We start from the raw sequence: 23,166 nt of genomic DNA, 5'->3' as shown, positions 1-23,166 counted from the left end.
CCTCCACATAGTCATATCGAACTGAGTGTTTCTGGACGTTTCTCCTTTAGATTCCAAATAAAGGAAACATTTGCTGATTAGGGGTTTAGGGAAGACAGTTTAAAAAAAAAAAAAAAAGGATATAGCCATTAGCTTTTCCAAATTTATGACAACCCAAGAGGTCACTTATCATCAGGTAGAGTAGGCAGAGCACTGAAGTGCGAGCCAAAAGACTTGGTTCCGGTCCTAGCCTTGCCTACCGCTGATCCTCAGCTTCTGGGGGGATCGGGCTCCTCCTCTGTAAAACGAGGGACTGGACTCAGTATCTCTGAAATTCTCTGCCAGAGTAAAGATTCTAGGTTTCAACAAGATACATACTTTTTGTTCTTTGTTCCCACTTCTTCTCCCAGGAAATTCCACCCAATATAGGAAACAAAAGGGAGTCTGGTCTGTGGGTTCTTTTCACTGTACATTCCAAGCCAATCACAACATAAGCAGCGTACTGAAGTTAACCAGAGGAAAGTCCATAAACCAACTACAACCCAGCCTACATCACATGACCATCCATCACAGATGTCCTAAGTGCCACCATCCCACAGGCAGTGATGCTCCCACCCATCCGCTCTCTTGAAGCCTTGCACACCACAGCTGGATTTGCCTACACATCTGCCCCAGCCCACCTACCAGGATGGGGCACTGGCTGGAATCTACTGGAGCTCTCATCAGAGAATAATTGCCTGGATAAAATCCACCAGGCACCAAAGACAGACTGATGTAGTAAAGAAATAGCACATGTCACTTCATTAAATAATTAAACTGGTGTTTTAGAAAGTCAACATTGTGTCTTAAAAAACACAATCTGTTTACATTTGGTCAGATGTTTTCAGCTGAATAAAGGATTACTTCCAAACAATCTGCTGAGAGATACAGGGAAGAATATTTAGGTGCTTATGAATGATGCTGAGATTTGACAGGGTTGGCCCCAAGACATGGCTTATCCATAGTAAATTTATTCCAAAAGAAACTTTTGGTAGAGAAATAAGAGAAAGGAGATTAAGGGGTTATTCAACATTTGTTTCGCATTTATGAAAATAAAATCTTTCCCAGACTGTAGGTTCCTTGAGGGCAGGAACAACATCCCTTTGATTCACTCTATTGTTCCTTGCGGGGGGCATCAGTGGACCTGGTCCTAAACTGGCACCCAGTTTATTGTTGGTAAATGAACAAGCATTCAGACCATAGGTTCTGCATTGGAGAATATGTATGCAACTCTCACTGCTGTTGGGACTGGACAGAGAAAGTGACAGAAGATTGGGCCTACCCGGGAATGGCCTCTAAAGAGATGCCAGCTATTACCAACTCTGCCAGGCCTTGGAGTTGTTATTACTACTGGCTCCATTTCACTATGGAGCTTTCAATTCTGTTAAAGCAGTTTAGGAGAGGGGTGGCAGGGAGTGGGAAGACCTCAGACAGCTGACTTTCTTTAAAAGACTGGAAGTACGTGGCTATCTAAGGGGCTTTAAGGGCTAAGAAAGCCTCATCACCCGCCACATGGTGCTGGAGGCCAAAGCCACATGTTGGGTGTTCTTAACGGGGAGTGAGAGAGTATGATGGTGAAATTGTCCCCCATTCAAAAATTCTCATTCTCTGTAGACTAATGTTCTTACAAATATGTTGTTTTCTTTTCACTTGCCTCATTTACAGCATATTGTCCTTAGAAAAACAGTACTAAAAAAAGCCAAAACATTTTTCAGTTAAACCTGTTGCTAATCAGGCCCTTCCAGGGAAAAACAGGGAATGGAAAAGAGACAATGATCCCTGCCCATCCCAATTCCAAATCCAAGTCACCTGCACAGCCAGTCTTCAGTACCGCTAACATGCCAGGGCACTCCCATGTGGGGTGAGGCTGGGGAACACCAGAGTTTCCATCTTTATAGTGGTAGAACACCTGCTCTAGAACAGGCTTCTTGCTGTAGACAACACTGCTAAGTAAGCTCCCCCTTCAATGCCATGCAGTTTTTGAAAGGTATTTCTGAATGAGTTGGTGTTAAATACAATTTTAGAAATTAGAATATTTTAGCTAATTACAGGTCAGTGGGAAAGTGTATGAGGGGAGGGATGTCCTCCTTTTACTCCATTGTCTCACATCCTTCTGCAGATCAGGTCCCAAATCCCTGAAGGGAGCTAGAATTTCAGGCCTTCAGATCTCCACTTAATTTTTAAAATATTCACACACTTGCTTGCAGACTAATTGCGCTTAAGTCATCCCAGATCCTCCTAAGTCATCCTAGATCCTCACACATTTCTCCTTTCCCCATGCTCTCATATTACCTTTAAATACAAGTTGTTTTTTGTTTTTTGTTTTGTTTTGTTTTTTCTGTTTTCGTTTTTTGTTTTTTTGAGATGGAGTCTTGCTCCATCACCCAGACTGGAGTGCAGTGGTGTGATCTTGGCTCACTGCAACCTCCACCTCCCAGGTTCAAGTGATTCTCCTGCCTCAGCCTCCTAAGTAGCTGGGATTACAGGCATGCTTCACCATGTCCGGCTATTTTTTGTATTTTTGGTAGAGACGAAGTTTCACTATGTTGGCTAGGCTGGTCTCAAACTCCTGACCTCAAGAGATCTGCCCACCTGGGCCTCCCAAAGTACTAGGATTGCAGGCGTGAGCCACTGCACCCAACTAAATACAATATTTCTATTAGACTTATTTATGCACTTCTTTATTTCCCAATGAGAAAACCAGTTCTAGGTGGGCAAGAGTTTGTCCTTTTCATTATTTTGTCTTTATAGCAAGCAAGACTTTCTATTAGCAAGTTGACAATGTCATGTGACTCACAGATGAGGAAGACAGAAATTATTAAATTAAAAACAACATCTTGGGCCAGGCACAGTAGCTCACGCCTGTAATCCCAGCATTTTGAGGGGCCGAGACGGGTGGATCACAAGGTCAGAAGATTGAGACTATCCTGGCCCACATGGTGAAACTCTGTCTCTACTTAAAAAATACAAAAATTAGTTGGGTGTGATGGCACGTGCCTGTAGTCCCAGCTACTCAGGAGGCTGAGGCAGGAGAATCGCTTGAACCCAGGAGGCGGAGGTTGCAGTGAGCCAAGATCGCACCACTGCACTCCAGGTTGGCAACAGAGCAAGACTCGTCTACAAAAAAAAAAAAAAATCTTAAATGTCTAGAGACTCAGAATAGTCAAATAATTTATAATCTGTGTTTCAGAATGTCATTAAGAAAAACAACATGTTTGAAGAATGTAAATCAAGAAAACTTTCTCAAAGTGTGACAAGTTGTGTTTTTAATAAGAAAGCTATAAAAGAATATGATTTTAGTAGCATAAAAGTTGAGATATATTCACATATAAATATTTTTATAATATGAAAAAAAACTTTGAGAATAATGGAAAAGACTTTGCAGAAGTTTAAATGTAAACCCTTACTTTGGTATATAAAACAGGGGTATTTTGTCCCTTGGACTAGAGTTAATTATTAAAGTGGAAGGTTTTGTAAAAGGAGAAACATAAATAGCCTGTTCCTATGGGGACAATATTCTTGGCATCATTTTGCTCTTTGTACGTCTTATTGTTTTCAAAACACTAGAACTGGGATAAATAGCAAGGCAATGTCAAGTTTTGAAATTGTTGCTATAGAAGCATCTATTCCAGAATTTCCCAAAGTGAGTTCCATATGGCACCTGTTCTACAGGACATTATATGTGTTGCTTATAAAAAGCAGCATTCCAGCCAGGCACGGTGGCTCACGCTTGTAATCACAGCACTTTGGGAGGCCAAGACGGGCAGATTACAAAGTCATGAGATCGAGACCATCCTGGCTAACACAGTGAAACCTCGTCTCTACTAAAAAAAAAAAAAAAAAAAAAAAAAAAATTAGCCAGGCATGGTGGTGGGTGCCTGTAGTCCCAGCTAGTCCGGAGGCTGAGGCAGGAGAATGGCTTGAACCCGGGAGGCAGAGCTTGCAGTGAGCCGAGATCACACCACTGCACTCCAGCCTGGGCGACAGAGTGAGACTCTGTCTCAAAAACAAAAACAAAAACACATACACACAAAAGAAAAAGCAGCATTCCATGCCAAATGAGTTTGGGTAATAATACCAAATCTTACTGACTCTAAAGCACGATTGATTGTTAGAAATACCATTATCAACGCCAAAATTCAACCAAATGGGGAATCTGACATTTCCATAAAGGTAGGGCAACAAAGAGCTACAACCTCAGTGTAAAAGAGAAATCTTCATGCAGAAAGGGACTGCAAGGAAACTAGCCTGTGTCAGCTTTGCACTAACTAAAGGGAGAGACAGAATCTCTCTTGAAAACATGGACCTCAAGCTGCTAATCACTAGAATCTGCAATCTGAATTCAAAAAATATATGGAAAGAGAAAGATCTCAGGCTGGCAGCAGTGCCCACAGGGAACTGGAAGAAGTCACACAAATGCTCTCTGGAAAACCTGACTTCAATCCAGATCAAAGGATATTGTAATATACTTTTGACTGTAAAGACATAGCCAAGTTTTAGAGATGTCAGATGTGAGAATACATATATATATGCATCCTGAAGTCAAATATAGTAGTGTTTCTTTACATTCAGACTTGTCAGAGCCTACAATTCACAGACTAATGTGAATTGTAAATTTTTAAGCCTGAAGAGAGAAGATGGGGAGGTGAGAGTGGGAAGAAATAGAATTTACTGGACAGTAGAACTCCCAAATATTATTTAGAAAATATTGAACAAAGAACTGATACAGACTAAGAGGTGAAAACAACCCAAATGTCCATAGATGCATACATAGATAAACAAAATGTAGTATATACATGCAATGTAACGCAATTCAGCCTTAAAAAGAAGAAAAATACTGGATGAACATGGATGAATCTTGAGGATATTATGCTAAATGCTAATGACAAAAGCATGTCACAAAAAGACAAATGCTATATTATTCCATTTATATGAGGTAATTAAAGTAGTAAAACTCATAGAAAAAGAAAGTCGAATGGTGGTTGCCAGGTACTAGGAGAAATGGAGAATTGTTATTCAGTGGACATAAAGTTTCAGCTTTGCAGAATGAAAAAATTTTAGAGATCTGTTGCACAACAATGTGTACCTACTTAGCACTACCGAACTCTACACTTAAAAATCGTTAAGTTGGTAAATTTTATGTTATGTGTTTTCTACCATAATTAAGCTAATATAGACCATGATTGTAAAACCTACTTCATATGGTTATTGTAACTATTGAGCTAATACAGGTAAAATATTTAGACAACGCCTGAAGCATAGTAAGTACTATTTAAATGTTAGCTATAATTATGACTTGTTTGTATCCCTACTTGTTAGTGTCAACAATATCATGATTCTACAAAGAAGCTGACCCCACAACATTGATGCCACTACATGGGTACTGTCACTGACTGGCTGTCCTCTCCAACAGGTGATAAGTAATTGCTACTTGTCACTCTCCTAGAAAGCCCATCTATTTCTCTGACAAGTATGGAAATAAAACCTTAAGCCTTCCACAACATGAATAGCTACTAAAATTTGTGAGATCACACTTCGCCATGCCCATCAAGAGCACACTTTTTAACATACCCAGGACATAAGGTCCGGGAGCCACCACGGCCTGACACATAGCAAAGGCTTAGTGAATATTTATTAAATGAGTGAAATCCTTAAATAGTGGGACCAAAGTATCCTTTCCAGTATAAGCTTAGGTCTCCGTTTGATAAGGTCATCATACAAATTACGGCAAAGTAGATAGCAGTCCAGGACTCCTATTCAGAGGCCAAATTATTTTTCTACGGTGATTCCTCCTCTGCCTAAAAAAATATATCCTGCCCTATTTAAATCAGCCAAGAACCAGCCAAAACACCTGGAAAATCCACTCTATGTCTTTCCTAGAATGAAAGGATGTATAAATAACTAAGAAATGTATCATCCGTAGCCCAATTAACTATTGTATCATATTAATATTAACACAACTGAGAAAAACAGCATTCTACATTCTGAAATCAGTTCCATAACCACATTTAGATCTTAAGACCCTGAGCCCCTTTGCCACATTGATGGTCAGGCTGCACACGTTTACACAGACCAGATCCAGAGCCTGCAGGGATGGCCCCTGGGGTGGGTAGAGTAAGTGGCAACTGTGTGAGTGACTGTAGGCATGTCGGAATGGCTCTCTTTGCTGCAACTGCCTCAAGCATGGGAAAGGGCTATAGAAACACCCAACAACATGAAATGACTAGAAGACCTTCTATATGGCAGGTAACATTCAAGATTTTATTATAGATGTATTGATGAGTTAGATGTACTTCTTTTCCTCAAGGAGCTAATGGTTAAGCTAGGTGAGTTCATAATAGACTAGCTAAATTGGGGAAAGAAATCCTGTACCCTGAACAGACATCTTTTGTCCACCTTGCCCTGTCTTACTGCAGGTAAAATATGCTTCAGCAACAGTGACCTGGCAGGAGGGCTGAAAGGATTTTAAATCCTCTGGAAAAATTCAACTGGGGGAGATCAGCTGTTTGCTTAACTGGCCCCTCTGCTTTTGAAAAGGTGAATAGGGTCTAATGTTGTTGACAAAACAAAAAGTCAGCAGATTGGACTTTACTCTGGTCTGTGTTCAAGGAAGCAGAACTTGGGATATTCTTCTAGGTTTTCTAGCCCAGTGGTTCTCAAGTACAGTTCTAGGGTCTAGAGCCCAGCGGGCAGTGCTTTAACCAGCCCTCCATGTGGTTCCCATGCACGTTAAAGCTTGAGAACCACTGGTCCAGCCCAATTCACCAGCTTAGGAAAGAACACAGATGGTCAACGGGGACTAACAATGGATTCAAAATGAAGATTGTGCAATTAACTAGAGCTTTCAGTGTAAAACAACAAAAGGGAAAGAAAGGGACACAGAAAAGAAACATGTTTGTTAAATCAAACATTTCAGAAACCTAATCACAGACAGGTGGTGTGCCTTACGGCTGGGTTCAACCATCAAGCTGCTCATGTCTTTGGGGCAATTATTATTCTCCCTTGCTCTTTTAAAATGCAAATACCGATGAAAGAATAAAAATTCTAGTTGCTTAACATCTGGCTCTGACCAATTTTATCAGAACCCAGAAAATAACCTAAATGTAGAAGTTAGAAGTCACTGAACATTAGTTTCAACTTCACAGTTTTAACAGACAACTTAGAGGAACAGTTGCCTATTCAAGCTTAGTGCGTCTGCACATACAAATCATTGACTACTCTTCTGTGTTCTAAGAGGTTTAAATGGGGTTTGTCCCTTCATAGTCTTGAGATTCTTCAGCCTTAAGCCTTTGGAATATGAAAACTAGATCTCTTAGAAACACCCGTTAGCAGATGGTCTTGCTTTGTTCTCATGTGGAAGGAAAATCAACAGACTAGGAAGCCACAGGCCACATTCCCATGCTTGTCTTTGTTGGACAAAGGAGGAATTATGAGCATGTAAATATCCCCAGCCCCATGCCTACTCTGAAGTAGCACTAAGATAAGTTCTAATTCTGAGTAGCTAAAATCAAGACTCTGCTTTACTTCAAATGTCAAGAGATTAACCAAAAAAAAAGGCAAAAATATCAACATAATCTACTCTTAGTTTGGGGCATGTTATCCTAAAAACAGAAAATTAGGAATGGGAACAGATGTGCCTCACTTTAAGAAATCTCAACTTCCCAGAAAAAGGGAAAAATATTGAAAATGTATTTTCATTGTAAAAAGGAATTCACTAATCTCCCTCAGTACATGTAAGAGAACAGAAGATGCCAAGATTTCATTTATATTCAGTCTTTTTGGAATAAAATGATTTTTTTAAAAATCACCTTCATGCATATCGTTGAATCCAGTGTCATTGATAAAACCCAAAGAAGGGAAGAACAACTGGATAAATCTCTGAGAGTTATGGTTACCATTTCATTCTCAAGGACAATCTTTTTCTTGTGTTGTTCAAAATGTCAATGCCATATCTACATTTAAGTTTTTGGTAAAACTTTTTTAAAATTTACAAGTATATTTAGATGATATAGACATTACATTTTACAGTTGATTCATTGGGTCAAAACTTTTCTGATATTGAAGATGTGTGGCTAAATAACTATCCTTTAAAATGTATAAGAAGTGATAAAAACAGAATCCTAATTTATAAATTTGCTAATTTTTCTTTCTTCCTACTAGTATTATCTATAGGATCAACTTTTAGCTGATGAATTGCTGTCTAAACAGCTTTGGTGTCAGACTACCAATTACTTCTCCCTAATATAAAACACATTTACCCTCAGCCCAGATACATTTAGTGTGTTAGATAAGAAACCATCTTCCCAGTAAAGATACCTCAAAATTTCTTATTAGTGATTCGCAGACTTCTGTTCTAAATTAAAACTCTACAAGCTTACCTGTCATACCAAAAACATTTCAACAAAAACTAAAGTATGCATGGAAGGAGTACTCACTGGTTGACTATCTAAATAAGAAAATAAATAAATAAAATTCCAGCTAGATACATATTCTTCTTGGGTGCAAAGCTCAAGTCAACTATCAATTACGTAATTGTAATACTGTCACTTGAATCAGTCATTTAAAACTCTCAATTTATTATTATTAGTAAAGAGCTATGAAGAAGAGTCATTTGTAATATCATATGAAAAAAAAAATGCTTTTTACCAACCTGGGCTGAGAAACCACAGAAGAAACCAAACCAGAAATGCACAAGTGTAAATGCAAAATTCTTATAGAAGAAATAGCATAAGAATTTGCACATTCGGAAATAAGACCACCTTCCATGAACAAGGAGAAGCCTTTGGAGATATCTAAACTGTGCAAATGAATAGTCGCTGGCTAAGACTGCTTGCAATCCTTCCTGGCCGCTGATGCCAACACCAATGTGAGCACCTACAAAGGAAAGAGGAACACTGTCATTCCCAAAACAAAGCCACGCTCTCTTTCAGAAACTTGTCATTCCTCTTTTATTTATGGAAAACTTGTAGCCATTGCAATTACAAATTTTCACATATATTACCTCATGAAACGCTTATGATAGGTATTTATCTTAGTTTTACAAAAGAGGAAGCCAGGCTCAGAAAAGTTCAGTGACTTACAGAAGTTTTTAGAATTTTAAGTGGCAAAGATGGGGTTAAAGTCACATATTACAAATGTGGGCCTGGTGTTCTTTCCTCTACACTGTACCTACTTACTTCCTCAAATAGTATAAGGTGAATGACGTCCTTTTCTAGCCTAAAAATACACAAATGGTTTATTTAAAGACAAAGAAATTTTGTTATGAATGCTAATAATGGTGGTAGCATTGGACCCAGAGGTATCATTCATTTTAGAATCACTGGCAAAATTAAATTTTAACGCAATCTAGTGATTATATATTGCCAAATGCTGAAACTGAGGACCCCATGTATGCAGCATACCCCATTGAGCAAATATCCTCTTACTTTTAATCATGCTGACATCATTGGCTCCATCACCAATGGCCAAAGTAACAGCATTTCTGTACTTCTTCACCAGCTCTACCACTTGGGCTTTCTGGAGTGGAGTGACCCTGCAGCAAACTACAGTCTTACACATGCAAGCAAGTTCTAGGAGATCACTCTTGACATCACTTTCTAGGGCATGAGCCTGTGTGATTAAAAATAAAATTCAAAAAAGAACAGGAAACAATAAATGTCTTGTTTCTCAACTGATTTGTTTGCTAAACTGTTTCATTCACTTCAAAAAGTCATTGTTGATTCAGAATCACACAAGCAACAAAAACTAAAGAAATAAGTGTTGAACTCCTACCAAGCGAACTTAAAAATACTACTAATGAATTTCAAAATAAAAATAAAAGAAACTGCCATTTATATGTCTTCCTTGATATAGTGCTGCACTGGAGAGAGAGAGTTAAATGCTGGAGAAGTTCTAGAAACCATTAAAATTGCTGAAAACAAAAGACAGAACCTATCTACCAGCTCACCAAGTTTAGAATGAACTACAAATGATGATGATTTGTTTATTCTATGTGATGGGCTTTTTGTTTCTTTGCATTGTTGTTTTGTATATTTAGTTTGTTGTTGTGATTATTAATGTGCAGGCAGGATGAAAAGCAGATGATCTGGGGATTGTCCCTTGAAGAACATAATGACTGAAACCCAGAGAGGCCTGTGCAAAAGAGGGGCATGCAAGCTGTGTCACAGACAGGGTTCCTCAACCGTTTCTACTCTTGCTCCTATCCAAATGCGTAAGAGCCTTTAGATATGCCAAGAAATTACTTAAAAAGATAGCACAATCCCTTCCAATTAACTGTGCGATATTTTTCCTAGAAAATGTTTTACTGTAAATTCTTTAATAAACACATTAAGAAGAAACAGAAATCCACTTACACTTTGAGTCATCAGTATCTTTGCGTGAATCTTTAGCAAGACATTCACAGCCCATCACAATCTGGCCCCTGCGTTCCTTTTGAGTTTTATCTTCTAGCATCACATTTAAGTCTACACTTTTTTCCCATCATGCCAAATTGCTTGTTCCTCATGATTGAATGGGCTCTTTCTTGCCTCTGTGCCTTTGTACTTGCCATTACCTCTCCTTGAAAATATCACTCTCTCCAGGAAGTCTTCCCTGATTCTCCCACAAGGAAGTAAATTTGTCTCCCTCTGTGCTCTCAAAGCATTGTGTTCATTCCTCTTTTACAGTATTTGTCATACCACTGTGTGATTATCTCATCCACTAGACAGCATTCCCTAAAACAAGAACCATGTTCTATTCACAATCTTATCCTCAGACTTCAGCACTGTGACCTGGGCAGGCTTAATAAAAATGCCAATGGATGAATGGCTGGATCGGTAAATGAATATAAAAACATAACTCAGCACAGAAAATTCTCATGTTCAAATCTATAATCCCCAGGTGAAATTGTGAGTTGGCATTTTCAAATATTATCACTGTTTCTGAAAGAGAAAACAGATAACTGCCTGTCTTGCCTAGAATGGTCTCTTTCTCTCCCCCTTCTCTCTCTCTCTCTCTCTTTCTCTCTCTCTCTTTTTATTATCAGCAAGTGAAAAACTATGCTAAGACTCTGAGCAAAAACAAAGGCCCAATTACATTCTGCAAAACATCAGGATTTAAGCAAATTAGAATCATGATTTAGGAAAAAAAAAAAAAATTCTGACCATACTAGCAAAAACATAGTCAAGTCTCCTTAAATTAAAAATGACATTTCATGGTTCCATGAGTTTCAGGCTTTGAAGCTGACGGGGTTCTTGAAGAGCATCTATCTTACCTCCTTCTTTCAATGTACTTAGAGACAGAGAGAGAAAATGGTATAAATTATCACCTGAGTACTCTAATACCACCACACATTGGATCCTTTGAGCCTGAGAGAAAGTCAAAGTATAACCCATAAGGTCCCCTTTCTATATTGTGGTCTCTGGGCAATTCAGTTTGGGGGCCACCAGCTTTAAGACCCAGATGACAGTCATAATTTTCAGTTACTGTTATTCTGTGCAAAAGAGAATTTTGTGTCATTTGGACAAACTTTCAACTGAGTTTGGCCTGCAGCTGAGCTCTGTAACTTTCCATGGTGTAGAAGGCAACACATCATTATGTCTGGAATCCAGCTGGATAATGCTCTAAGCACTAAGAGCTAACAACAGACAGCTGATCGCAAGGGAGAAAACACAATATCCTCATATCCAACTTCTTTTGTCCTCTAAGAAACTGTCTACAAGAAGATATATTTATTTTCCAAACTCCAAAGTGAAAAATGATCATCAAAGCCAGAGAAAGATGTGAGATTAATTCTTTGTGCATATAAATTATAATTTCACTGGTGTGTAATTGGAGCTTTTGTATTTTAAATTAGAAACTCAGAAGAGTATTTTCATGTTTGTTCAAGATTTAGAATCTGAACTACATTAAAAGTACAATGCAAGTTCATTCTATTAGGACAAGAACCAGATTTCCTAATCAAAGCAAATTGTTTGGCATTGCTGTAAAATGCTGCTATTTAGAAAAACCACTAGAGGTATCTTAATGGCAATAATTTGGTATAGTAATTACATGAAGGTCAGGTTGTGCTCCACAAGTCAAAAACATTAGTAAGAGCAATAATTATAATACATCCACCCACTTGCATTATTTTAATTAAGTAACAGTGAGCTGTAACACTCCCCTCTAGAAAGGCACTTAAATAATACTGCTAAGTGGTCTACAGTCATTTAGACAAGATTGATATTCTGTGAATTTAGCATTTATTTGGAGCCTCCCCTTCACTGTGGTGATCCAAACAATAATGTATGAGATATAGATTAGAAGTTTCCTTTCCTTTTGCAAACAGGAAATCATCGCGTATGCCCTGTATTTAGTAGTGACATTTGTCTGGAAAAGACAAAGGAGGTCTCATTACGATAGCACAAAAGAGATGATTACTGCGGTGAAGAAAAAGAAAGGACAAAAACCTTAGACAAACTCACCAAACTGTGGCCATTTATGATTAAGGCATAATCTCCTGTTACGGTTTCTTCTACAATAGAATCCAACTCCAGCTGCTGCTTTTTTTCACAAACTACATGGCCATTGGAAACATTTCTGTTTTGTCCAGACAAATTTTCTTTTGCTTTCCTTAAAGGAGAGAGTGAAAAGTGAAACATAACAAAGCATACAGAGCATACCTACTAACTCTAACAAGAAACTCGCCTAGAGGTAAATTTATTTCACCACTATTCAGACAGAATATGGCATAAGACCCAGTTTCAGTAAGCAAGCTGGATAATTCTTTGTGATGGGAATACCATAGCAAATTTCCAAATTCCAGTATGTAGGAGAGTAAACACAGTGAAAACACAATCATCTTAAACGTTTCAAATTACCTAAAAGCTAAATCACCATCTTGAGCTGCGTTTGAACTAGGGGATCTTGATAGATTTGGTACTTAAGATTGTCTGAGCTTCAAGGGCTTAAGAACCACTGTCTGACATGCAATACTGTTAAATAATGGAAAGCACAAGACTAAAGACAATTGATGAAATCTTCTAGGAATTCCAGGGCATCTATCTATAAAATAAATTCATCAATCGAGGTACAATGTAATACGATCCAGCTTAAAATAGCGGTCCTCTGAGAAATATATTTTTTAAAAATTTTAACAAGAAAAAAAATGATGGCACTTACTGAATGGGCATAGCCATTATAATAGAATAGACAATTTTAAGCAAAAAATGTACTCATTAGCTTAAAAAATATAATAAATCTTCTAGGATAAAAACTAGACACCAAATTATAGAGGCTTGTTCCAAATGGAAACGCCCTCCAAATGCTCCAGATCTAATTAGCAGTAGCTATAAAACAATCCTGCCCACATCCCATGCATCTCTGCCATCTAAGAGGAAGATTGTAGGGTGACAGAGCACCCTTAGAAGTGGCATTCTACTGTTCTCTCCAAAATGGAAAGATGATACCTTTAAAGGAAGGGAATTTCCTCTTCAAGAGCACTTGAGTGCAGGCTTTGAAGTAACGTAGGGCAAGCTGACATACCTACAGAAGTTTCAACCACAACCAGAGAACTATCCAGCATGGGTCATAACCGGCATTTACAAAATGAGCGCTCAGGAGAACATGGGGAGTAACAGAAGACCAGAAAGTGAATACTATGTCTTTTGGTGAAATGAAATTACTCATCCTGTGTAGAAAATATTTATTAAAATCGTTTTATGCTGAGTCTTCTCTGAAAGAAGAGAATGTCCACTTACCAAAATAACTATTTTAGCCCTCGGCTGTCTAATTATTTGAAAATGTAACACCAGTTGTTTACATACTAAGTTTAAAAACAAAAACAAAACAAAAAGATACATTAACTTCAAGCTCAATATCTCCTTCTGCTGTCCAGGACCAAAATCACATCTGCGTTTAGGAACCCAGAGGTCACATGGTTCCAAGAATGATATCATACATTTAACAATCAGTTTGCAGAATCAAAGAAAAAGATTTATAAAGTCAGAGTGCTACGTGTGAAATTTAGGGAGTTACAAAGGGGAGAGGGAGGTAGAACAGACATGAAAAATCATTGTTTTAAGTGAGAGGATCAGACTTTCCCATCAGATAACTATGTCAGGGAATCCTCCTCACAGTCATGAAAATTTACAGTGCCAAATAATAAAGAAAGCAAGGGAGACAATTTCCTTGGAAATGAACATTTCTCCGACAATGTTGCAGAGCTCATAAATTGCGACTTCAGAAAGCACCACAGGGAAAACATCTCCTGAGTACTCATTTTGAGTAAAGTTCTCACTCGCTGTATAAATGACTCAATCTCTGTTTTCCCCTCAGAGAGTGAAAACATTCCAAAGAAGGGTGAAGTTCATTAAAGTATTGGCTGAAATTCTATTTACTTAGGACTTTTTTCTCCTTAAACTGTCTTCCTAACATCTCACATGAACCCTTTTCCAGGCAGAAAAGGGACAGTTTTTCTGGCTCTGCTGATATTGTCACTGCACTTTCTCTGCACAGGCCAACATCTCTTGGCCAGATTGGGCTTCCATATTTTTAGAACTTTGCCCACGCTCTATAGCTGTCATTTCTTTTTCTTCCTGGAACTTAGCTCTTCAAACACCAGCTGGTTCTCACAAAAACGATTTATTAGGAAGGGAAAAAGCTACACACAACTCCCTTCAATGACTACGAGCTATATATTTTTGCAAGCGTAACATACAATGCTTAACCACATAATACAAATAGCAAATGCTAAAACAAAAGAGTGCCTGTTTTTCCAAGCTGCGTAATGAAGGACAGTTTATTACAATTCTTGGCATGCGGAATTGCATGAAGAGTTGAGGCAACTGTGGCATTCACAGCCCCACGCCACCACAAGCACAGCAAAGCATAGTTAGGCACATACTGGCTTGCATACAACCTATAAAAAGAAAAGAGAATGGTCGGAAAAAAGAGTCGTCTAGTCAGTCCTCTTAAGGCACTCTATATTGAAAGGTTAAATTGATCTGTTGGGGCCGGGCGCAGTGGCTCATGTCTGTAATCCCAGCACTTTGGGAGGCCAAGGCGGGCGGATCACCTGAGGTCGGAGTTCAAGACCAGCCTGACCAACATGGAGAAACCCCATCTCTACTAAAAATACAAAATTAGCCAGGCTTGGTGGCACATGCCTGCAATCCCAGCTACTCAGGAGGCTGAGGCCAGAGAATCGCTTGAACCCAGGAGGTGGAGGTTGCAGTCAGCTAAGATTGCACCACTGCACTCCAGCCTGGGCAACAAGAGCAAAACTCCATCTCAAAAAAAAAAAAAAAAAAAAAAAAAAGAATCTGTTGGGAAAGGGATTGAAACCATGACACCCTGTTTAAAAGAAGAGAATCTGGACTTTGATACAAAAGCCAGAGCTTTGAGCTTGGAACCTGGTAAACTGGATTCAGACATAAGGACTGCCTCTGACAGCTCATGTTTCCACAGTTGAGTTATCTGACTTCTAGCCACTTGATTAGCTAGTGTCAGACCCACGGCTAGAACCTAGGTCTTCACCTTCACAGTTCTTGGTCTCCTGTAGCAAGCTGGTTTACACATAGAGTCAGCCACAGCTTGCCTCTAGGTTGGACTAAGACACAGTGCCAGAGGGACAGTTAAGGGACAGCCCTATCCTGCCAATAGTAGAGAAAGGGAGAAAGTACATGAAATTTTGATTTGAATTCCCAGTTCCATTCCTTACTACCCTACCTGAGAGACCTTTAAGATGTTCAACCTCTGAACCAGTTTCATTATTAGAGCTCAGGAAATGGGACCAGCCAATCAGTTTGGCTAATGCCCCAACCAGTCAAAATAGATCATGAAAGCTTGGGCTGCTGCACCAGTGTGTGCCAGAAGATCTACAAGATTACCTAAGTAAGTGCTCTAAAATTGTATGATTTATGAGAGAAATTTAATCTACTATAACATTTTTCCTGGGTGACTAGGCGTTAGGAATTAGGACCAAGATGCATTTTGTTTGGCCTACACAGTGTCTTAAAGAATCTCTATGACTTTATGGCCAACATGATGTTCCCATTCACCAAAGGCCCCATCACTCCCTGATGTATAATAGATAGCCCAGATCACGTGATTAATGCTATAAGCCTGGTCCTGAAGCCATTTGCATTTGAGAACCCTGCACATTCAAACCAATAATTTTCCACCAAGTAGATGTTCAAAAATACCAATACATATTTTGTTGATTAAAGAAGAAATATCAATTCCTAGTTATAGCACTGGGATACTTCTCAGAAGCAGTGGAGTCACTTTATGATTTAGTTAAAGAACATGAATTTTTCTAATAACAAAAGACGTGATCATGCTACAAAAATGAAATACAGAATGAGTTTTCCTCGCAGATTAATCAAAATTCTCAGTCTGTTTTCCTTTCAGCAGAAGACATGTGAATTGGTGAAATGTATTCAATGTAGTAATTTTCTGAGAAACCATAGCAGGGTTTAATTGTAGCTTTCTAAGCATGCCTTTAATAATAAGGCAGCTACAGCAGCAAAATTAACCCAGGACTCAAAGTGTCTAAAATGGTTTCACGACACTAAATTTGAAACAAGCCATATGTATGATATGTATGAAAATTATATATCCATGTTTATGAAATTATCTAAGCACATTTGACAGGTTTAAATATAAGCATTTTGGTCATTTCTTTTCAATAGCTACTTTCATTCAGATCCTGTTCTTTGGTTACACTTTCTTTTTTAATGAACTCCCACTGAATTCAAAAAGCATAACACAAGAAAAAGGAATGGTGCAAATTTACGATTCAATATTTCATCCCAAAGCTGTGGGCTTAGATATAAGTAGCTGAGATTAGGAGTATAGAGAGCAACTTTGAGCAACAGCTTTTCCTGGATGCCATTTTACCCCAAGTCCTAATACTAAGAAAATGTACACTACAAATATAATGATTCCTCTTATATAAAATATTCTATCATATGCTGCCTCTCTGTCTTATACTTTAAGAATGGGGTTACCTACAAGTCTGAGTGGAAATAACATTATTTTCCACTCAGCTGAGCAAGGTGGCCCCAAGGCTTCTGAAATATTGAGTCTAGCTGGAAATTCTTTATTTTTTTTCTTCTGAATATTTTTCTTCTCATTAAAAAAGACAATTTTTAAGCTTTTTTCTAATTGTAAAAGCATTACACAAACACTATTACAACATCAGATAATACAAACAGCCAAAAAGAAGAAAGTAAACATGATCCATAATTCTATCACCCAGAGAGAACCATTGTTTATGTCCTTCAGATCTTAGTAGGCAAGGAGGTAAGGAGATGGGCAGATGTTTTATACATATATATACCTATATATATACACACACTTTTTTGCAAAAAGAGAGATCATATTATGCATGATGTTTTCTAATCTCATTTTTCACTTAACAAAAATATCATGGACATTTTCCAATGTCAAGAAATACAAAATGACTTTGAATGACTGAAGAGTATTCCATTGCATGTATATATCATAGCATTGAACAAAATCCTTCATGGATGGTTATTTGAACTATTTCTCATCTCTATTATCATAAATCAATATAGCAATAGATATTCCTTTTTATACAAACTCATACATTTGTTCACTTATTTTCTTAAGGGAAATTTCTAGAAGAATCATTGGGTAAAAACTATGCATATGTGTAATTTTGAAATATACTGCTAGTTTGTCCTATAGGGAGTTTCTATCAACTTACACTCCCAACAACAGTATACAAGTAGTTCACATTTCTCCATATTCTTTCCACATAATGACAGTTATGTCATCTAGTCAACCAAATGTAGTTGGATAAAATCTTGAGATATTAACTCAATCACTCCTTCTCCCACTACTACTAGGACCACAAGTGACCCTCTCTATTTAACTAGAAATATGCTTTGCTTCAGGAGGATCTGCAGAGTCAAATATAGAAGGAGAAAAACAGAACCAAACTTTTGCTTTTTGAGCACCAAAATAGGGTTTTGAAACTCATAGCAGCATCATTAGTCTGAATTTCAGCAATCTGGAATTTCACTAATTGGACTTTTGGAAAAAGAAGGGGGGGATTTCTTTAAGTATCAAAAGAATAAACTTTAAATGAGTCAAAGCATTAAAATGATGACAAAAGGAGCAGAGTAGAAAGAAATTACTTTCCTTCATTTCCCATCCCAGCCTAGGGATAGAGGTCTTTGAGGAGGAGTTAAGAAACTGATAAATAATGGCTAAAAGAAGTCTGGGTCCTGACCCACACCTAGATTGGTAGTGGATGAAGGAACCGTGTGGCTAATGGAATCCTCAGATAAATTTGGGGCAATCAGCAGAGTAAAGGGATTTTAGAAACTGAAGTGGCTGCATAAGAACACAAGTCCTCTTGGGCACAGAGAGGTGAGGAAGAGCAGCCACACTTTCCGTGGTGCCCCAGCAGAGTGTGGAAGTCAGCCAAGAGGGAAAACCAACAACAACCCTAAGAGAGCAGAGACCAGACAGGAACATAGACATGGGGAGTGCTGGGTGCCAGCAGGGTAGACACTGATGAACAGTGACAGGTGAGGCAATTGTGCATCCCAGACTTGAACCAAATTTAACTGAAAATGCCTAGTTTAACTGTTCTGTCATCAGACAGAAAGAGGTTCGAGTTCAGTTTTAGAAAATTTAATGAGTTTCTATTCTTGCATGCCTGAGCACACTCTGGGCTGTGAAAGTTAGACAACCTAGCAGTGACAAAGCCTCCTACTACTTCTCTTCACATCCAATCAAATTTCAAGACCTATTCATTCTACCTCCAAAAAGCTGTCTATTTTATTCTACCCCTTCCTTCCCCTGCAGTTCCAGGCCTGCTGCCCTTATTGGGGAAATAGTTACAAAAGTAGACCTTGTTGGTGGAAAGATTGGGATCCATGGCTGAAAGAATGAAGGAAGGGAGAAGGGAGGAAATAGAGACAGAATGAGGAAGGCAAGAAAGATGCTCATGGAACAGTCATAAAGCTTTAAGTTCTTTTTTTTTTTTTTTTTTAATTTATTTATTATTATTATACTTTAAGTTGTAGGGTACATGTGCATAACATGCAGGTTTGTTACATATGTATACTTGTGCCATGTTAGTCTGCTGCACCCATCAACTCGTCATTTACATCAGGTATAACTCCCAATGCAATCCCTCCCCCCTCCCCCCTCCCCATGATAGGCCCCGGTGTGTGATGTTCCCCTTCCTGAGTCCAAGTGATCTCGTTGTTCAGTTCCCACCTATGAGTGAGAACATGCGGTGTTTGGTTTTCTGTTCTTGTGATAGTTTGCTAAGAATGATGGTTTCCAGCTGCATCCATGTCCCTACAAAGGACGCAAACTCATCCTTTTTTATGGCTGCATAGTATTCCATGGTGTATATGTGCCACATTTTCTTAATCCAATCTGTCACTGATGGACATTTGGGTTGATTCCAAGTCTTTGCTATTGTGAATAGTGCTGCAATAAACATACGTGTGCATGTGTCTTTATAGCAGCATAATTTATAATCCTTTGGGTATATCCCCAGTAATGGGATGGCTGGGTCATATGGTACATCTAGTTCTAGATCCTTGAGGAATCGCCATACTGTTTTCCATAATGGTTGAACTAGTTTACAATCCCACCAACAGTGTAAAAGTGTTCCTATTTCTCCACATCCTCTCCAGCACCTGTTGTTTCCTGACTTTTGAATGATCGCCATTCTAACTGGTGTGAGATGGTATCTCATTGTGGTTTTGATTTGCATTTCTCTGATGGCCAGTGATGATGAGCATTTTTTCATATGTCTGTTGGCTGTATGAATGTCCTCTTTTGAGAAATGTCTGTTCATATCCTTTGCCCACTTTTTGATGGGGTTGTTTGTTTTTTTCTTGTAAATTTGTTGGAGTTCTTTGTAGGTTCTGGATATTAGCCCTTTGTCAGATGAGTAGATTGCAAAAATTTTCTCCCATTCTGTAGGTTGCCTGTTCACTCTGATGGTAGTTTCTTTTGCTGTGCAGAAGCTCTTTAGTTTAATTAGATCCCATTTGTCAATTTTGGCTTTTGCTGCCGTTGCTTTTGGTGTTTTAGACATGAAGTCTTTGCCCATGCCTATGTCCTGAATGGTACTACCTAGGTTTTCCTCTAGGATTTTTATGGTATTAGGTCTAACATTTAAGTCTCTAATCCATCTTGAATTAATTTTCGTATAAGGAGTAAGGAAAGGATCCAGTTTCAGCTTTCTACTTATGGCTAGCCAATTTTCCCAGCACCATTTATTAAATAGGGAATCCTTTCCCCATTTCTTGTTTTTCTCAGGTTTGTCAAAGATCAGATGGCTGTACATGTGTGGTATTATTTCTGAGGACTCTGTTCTGTTCCATTGGTCTATATCTCTGTTTTGGTACCAGTACCATGCTGTTTTGGTTACTGTAGCCTTGTAGTATAGTTTGAAGTCAGGTAGCGTGATGCCTCCAGCTTTGTTCTTTTGACTTAGGATTGTCTTGGAGATGCGGGCTCTTTTTTGGTTCCATATGAACTTTAAAGCAGTTTTTTCCAATTCTGTGAAGAAACTCATTGGTAGCTTGATGGGGATGGCAGTGAATCTATAAATTACCTTGGGCAGTATGGCCATTTTCACGATATTGATTCTTCCTATCCATGAGCATGGTATGTTCTTCCATTTGTTTGTGTCCTCTTTTATTTCAGTGAGCAGTGGTTTGTAGTTCTCCTTGAAGAGGTCCTTTACATCCCTTGTAAGTTGGATTCCTAGGTATTTTATTCTCTTTGAAGCAATTGTGAATGGAAGTTCATTCATGATTTGGCTCTGTGTTTGTCTGTTATTGGTGTATAAGAATGCTTGTGATTTTTGCACATTAATTTTGTATCCTGAGACTTTACTGAAGTTGCTTATCAGCTTAAGGAGATTTTGGGCTGAGACAATGGGGTTTTCTAAATATACAATCATGTCATCTGCAAACAGGGACAATTTGACTTCTTCTTTTCCTAACTGAATACCCCTGATTTCTTTCTCTTGCCTAATTGCCCTAGCCAGAACTTCCAACACTATGTTGAATAGGAGTGGTGAGAGAGGGCATCCCTGTCTTGTGCCAGTTTTCAAAGGGAATTTTTCCAGTTTTTGCCCATTCAGTATGATATTGGCTGTGGGTTTGTCATAAATAGCTCTTATTATTTTGAGGTACGTTCCATCAATACCGAATTTATTGAGTGTTTTTAGCATGAAGGGCTGTTGAATTTTGTCAAAAGCCTTTTCTGCATCTATTGAGATAATCATGTGGTTCTTGTCTTTGGTTCTGTTTATATGCTGGATTATGTTTATTGATTTGCGAATGTTGAACCAGCCTTGCATCCCAGGGATGAAGCCCACTTGATCATGGTGGATAAGCTTTTTGATGTGTTGTTGAATCCGGTTTGCCAGTATTTTATTGAGGATTTTTGCATCGATGTTCATCAGGGATATTGGTCTAAAACTCTCTTTTTTTGTTGTGTCTCTGCCAGGCTTTGGTATCAGGATGATGTTGGCCTCATAAAATGAATTAGGGAGGATTCCCTCTTTTTCTATTGATTGGAATAGTTTCAGAAGGAATGGTACCAACTCCTCCTTATACCTCTGGTAGAATTCAGCTGTGAATCCATCTGGTCCTGGACTTTTTTTGGTTGGTAGGCTATTAATTATTGCCTCAATTTCAGAGCCTACTATTGGTCTATTCAGGGATTCAACTTCTTCCTGGTTTAGTCTTGGAAGAGTGTAAGTGTCCAGGAAATTATCCATTTCTTCTAGGTTTTCCAGTTTATTTGCGTAGAGGTGTTTATAGTATTCTCTGATGGTAGTTTGTATTTCTGTGGGGTCGGTGGTGATATCCCCTTTATCATTTTTAATTGCGTCGATTTGATTCTTCTCTCTTTTCTTCTTTATTAGTCTTGCTAGTGGTCTGTCAATTTTGTTGATCTTTTCAAAAAACCAACTCCTGGATTCATTGATTTTTTGGAGGGTTTTTTGTGTCTCTATCTCCTTCAGTTCTGCTCTGATCTTAGTTATTTCTTGCCTTCTGCTAGCTTTGGAATGTGTTTGCTCTTGCTTCTCTAGTTCTTTTAATTGCGATGTTAGAGTGTCAATTTTTGATCTTTCCTGCTTTCTCTTGTGGGCATTTAGTGCTATAAATTTCCCTCTGCACACTGCTTTAAATGTGTCCCCGAGATTCTGGTATGTTGTATCTTTGTTCTCATTGGTTTCAAAGAACGTCTTTATTTCTGCCTTCATTTCGTTATGTACCCAGTAGTCATTCAGGAGCAGGTTGTTCAGTTTCCATGTAGTTGAGCGGTTTTGATTGAGTTTCTTAGTCCTGAGTTCTAGTTTGATTGCACTGTGGTCTGAGAGACAGTTTGTTATAATTTCTGTTCTTGTACATTTGCTGAGGAGTGCTTTACTTCCAATTATATGGTCAATTTTGGAGTAAGTACGATGTGGTGCTGAGAAGAATGTATATTCTGTTGATTTGGGGTGGAGAGTTCTATAGATGTCTATTAGGTCTGCTTGCTGCAGAGATGAGTTCAATTCCTGGATATCCTTGTTCACTTTCTGTCTCGTTGATCTGTCTAATGTTGACAGTGGAGTGTTGAAGTCTCCCATTATTATTGTATGGGAGTCTAAGTCTCTTTGTAAGTCTCTAAGGACTTGCTTTATGAATCTGGGTGCTCCTGTATTGGGTGCATATATATTTAGGATAGTTAGCTCTTCCTGTTGAATTGATCCCTTGACCATTATGTAATGGCCTTCTTTGTCTCTTTTGATCTTTGATGGTTTAAAGTCTGTTTTATCAGAGACTAGGATTGCAACCCCTGCTTTTTTTTGTTCTCCATTTGCTTGGTAAATCTTCCTCCATCCCTTTATTTTGAGCCTATGTATGTCTCTGCGTGTGAGATGGGTCTCCTGAATACAGCAGACTGATGGGTCTTGACTCTTTATCCAGTTTGCCAGTCTGTGTCTTTTCATTGGAGCATTTAGTCCATTTACATTTAAGGTTAAGATTGTTATGTGTGAACTTGATCCTGCCATTATGATATTAACTGGTTATTTTGCTCGTTAGTTGATGCAGTTTCTTCCTAGCCTCGATGGTCTTTACATTTTGGCATGTTTTTGAGATGGCTGGTACCGGTTGTTCCTTTCCA

General features: G+C 38.5%; 1 protein-coding gene across 1 annotated transcript in view; it reads right to left on the bottom strand.

Moving 5' to 3' along the window:
• Window positions 1–23,166, bottom strand: part of LOC101023626 (probable phospholipid-transporting ATPase IM) — a 271,533-nt gene that overhangs the window by 35,431 nt on the left and 212,936 nt on the right. The window contains exons 22-24 of the mRNA XM_009210142.4: window positions 12,462–12,609; window positions 9,444–9,627; window positions 8,669–8,892 (exon numbers count right to left, since the gene is read on the bottom strand). Coding sequence (XP_009208406.2) covers window positions 8,669–8,892; window positions 9,444–9,627; window positions 12,462–12,609 — 556 coding nt within the window. The remainder of the gene's footprint in view (window positions 1–8,668; window positions 8,893–9,443; window positions 9,628–12,461; window positions 12,610–23,166) is intronic.

This window comes from Papio anubis, chromosome 7, assembly GCF_008728515.1.
Source record: "Papio anubis isolate 15944 chromosome 7, Panubis1.0, whole genome shotgun sequence".
NCBI lineage: Eukaryota > Metazoa > Chordata > Mammalia > Primates > Cercopithecidae > Papio > Papio anubis.
This window is presented reverse-complemented; position numbering and strand designations above follow the sequence as displayed.